At 63.4% G+C, this 2,686-nt stretch overlaps 1 protein-coding gene across 1 annotated transcript in view; it reads left to right on the forward strand.

The window, feature by feature from the left end:
- The window catches only part of ECE2 (endothelin converting enzyme 2), a 16,142-nt gene extending 14,166 nt beyond the window's left edge, over positions 1 to 1,976 (forward strand). Inside the window, exon 18 of the mRNA XM_019503390.1 lies at positions 627 to 1,976. Within this exon, the coding sequence (XP_019358935.1) occupies positions 627 to 803 (177 nt within the window). The 3' untranslated portion in view covers positions 804 to 1,976. The remainder of the gene's footprint in view (positions 1 to 626) is intronic.
- Positions 1,977 to 2,686: the final 710 nt, after the last annotated feature.

A 2,686-nucleotide genomic window follows, 5' to 3' on the forward strand; every position in this document is an offset into this window, starting at 1 on the left:
TGGCTACCCAACCCCCCCCCCACCACACACACCCATACATACAGCTCTGCTGAGATTGTTTATGCCTGACCCACCACCCCCTGCTGTCCCAGCCCTGGTGCGAACCAGACTCAGAGTTCAACCAGTACCCCTTGGTCCCAACCTTGCGCTCTCTCCAGTGGCTGACCTACACCCCTGGATGTTCCCATGCCCTCCCCAGCCATCATGCCTGCCCCCCTTGGGGCAAACCTGCATTCCCTGCTTGCCATCATGGTGCCCGTGGCTTTTAAAGCCTGACATCAGTAGAAAAGGAACCCACGAGAGAAGGCCCCACAAGCACCTCATCAGGGCTACGTGGTCTCATCTGGCTTAGGCCCAGCATGGTCCAACCCCTTCAAGGGGCCCTTTTCTGGCTCACAAGCTCAGGCCTACTCCCTGCTCCTCTCTCAGAACTCCCCAGGCCCCCTCTTTTTCTATGGCCCCCACTGTAGTTGGGGCACACTTGGGCTGTCCTCACACCCTGCCCAGCCCAGAGAAGCCCTGCTGCTCTGCAAAGCTAAGGCAGGGGCTGCCAGGCCAAGCAGGAGCCCCCGGCGCCTGAGGAGCAGCCCAGGCCTGTGCGCCCCTTACAGCCGTGCCTCCCACAGGTGTGGTGCTCAGTGCGCACCCCGGAGAGCTCACACGAGGGGCTGGTCACCGACCCGCACAGCCCGGACAAGTTCCGCGTCATTGGCACCCTCAGCAACTCCAGAGACTTTGCCGAGCACTTTGGCTGCGTGGCCAGCTCGCCCATGAACCCCGGCAAGCACTGCAACGTGTGGTAGGGAGCACAGGCAGCCTACACAGCCAGTCTACCTGCGCACCCATCTCCCCAGGACACCAGCAGGCAGCAGCAGGCCCATGAAGACCCCCTCCCAGCCCCCGCTGGAGCAGGACGCCCGGGCCCCAGTGACTGAAGGGCAGCATCTTGCACCTCCAGCTGGGCAGAGCCAGGGACCCAGCCCCTTCCCCTGCAGTCCCGAGCAGCGCTGATCCACACCTGCCCTCAGCACCTGCCCCCCTCACTGGGAGGAGCTGCAGCTCCCACCCGAACCAGCCCTGCCCATCTCAGGCCCTCACCAAGCTCTGCCCACCCAAGACAGCCATGGACTGAGGGAGCCTCCAAAGGCTGGCTCTTGGCAGCCCTGGCCTGTCCCTCACAGTCCTCCCCTGAGCACCATAGCACTGCAGAGCCTGGCAGCGATCTAACGCAGAGCAGTGCCTGCCAGGTACTGGGCGTGGGCACCAGGGGGCAGCACCAGAGCAACAAAACAGGTAGGGACGGAGGAGGCCAGTGAGAGGGCACAACCCTGGAGACCCCTGGGGCAGGCCAGTCTGCCAAGGGGCATGGGGTTGGCATGGGTAGGCTGGGAGGGACAGCGAGCGCCCCCCACACCCATATGGGACCCTGCCAGTGCACTGCCTGCCAGCCCATCCTGGGGGAGGGAGGTAAGGGGCATGGGCCAGAACAGGGGGTGTCACATCATGGTGCCTGCAGCACCAGGCTGGCATGCAGACAACATCCAGGGCATTTTTTTTTCTTTTTTAAAATCATTTTAAACCAAATGCAAACCCAGGCTCCCTCTGTGGCCATGGGGTCCTTGCTAGCAGCCAGGGGGGTGCAGCCCTCCCAGGGCCGGCACCAAAGTCCCCTCCACCACCAAATGCAGCCCCCTCCCAGCTCCTGCCCCCTGGCCCCATCCCTCCTGCAACAGCTTATGTCAGGGCAGCCTGTCCCCAGCCTGTACAAGGCCAATCAAACAAGGCATCTCCGAACACAACGGGCTCTTGCTTTTGGGGCATTTTCTTAAACTCCTTAGGCTCATTATAATCCCAAACCAGCTTGTCTTAGAAACTCCCCATTGGCTTTAATCTGGGGGTGCGGGGAGGGGGACCGGTGCCTTCAACTAGCTTTGGTTGGTGGGAGTTACTGAAGGATTAAAAGCAGTTTCCACTTATGCCTGGGGCTCTGTGGAGTTTTTAACCTGTGGCCCCGTGCAGGGGGGTCCAAGAGGGGAAAGCGACGGGTCCCGCAGGCCGGGTGCTCCGAACAGCACTGGAGGAGAGCAACAGCCACAGCGGGGCGGCTCCGAGCACCAAGGAAGGGGGCAGGAAAGCAGCCAGCAAGATGCCTGGATCCATCCAGACAGGGCAGCTCCAGAGCCAGGAGCGGGACAAGATGGGCTCACGTAGCCCAGCAGAGCAAGGGCTGGGGGGTCTGAACGCAGCCCGCACACGCATCCTGGGGCTAGCACCAAGCACGGGCACAGGAGGCCTGGCCACAAAGACGAGCACAAGCCCTTTCTGGGACCCCACGACCCAGGCTGGGAACCTCTGCTGAATCAAAGCCAGTCCTGCACCCCATCAGGGCTGGGCCCTTCTACTGTGGGGGCAGGGACCTCATCCTGGCCCATCCGAGCCCCCCACAGAGCAAGTGGGGCAAGTGCCCACCCGCCACAGCCCAGACAGCTGCACCCCAAGGTGCAGGGCCTGGCGCAGCGGGGGCAGAGCAGGCAGCCAAGGATAGGCGCCATGCCCTAGGGCAGCTACATCCCCAGGCATTGCCGCGCGGGGGCTCCCAGGAGTTGTCGTCCCCGCGTTGGGCGGGGCGGGGCGGCGCATGGTATGCCGGGAGCGGCAGTGTGGGCAGCCGCCCGCAAGGCACGCC

The sequence above is a fragment of the Gavialis gangeticus genome, unplaced genomic scaffold, assembly GCF_001723915.1.
Source record: "Gavialis gangeticus isolate Ggan-Ray unplaced genomic scaffold, GavGan_comp1, whole genome shotgun sequence".
In the NCBI taxonomy this organism is placed as follows: Eukaryota; Metazoa; Chordata; order Crocodylia; family Gavialidae; genus Gavialis; species Gavialis gangeticus.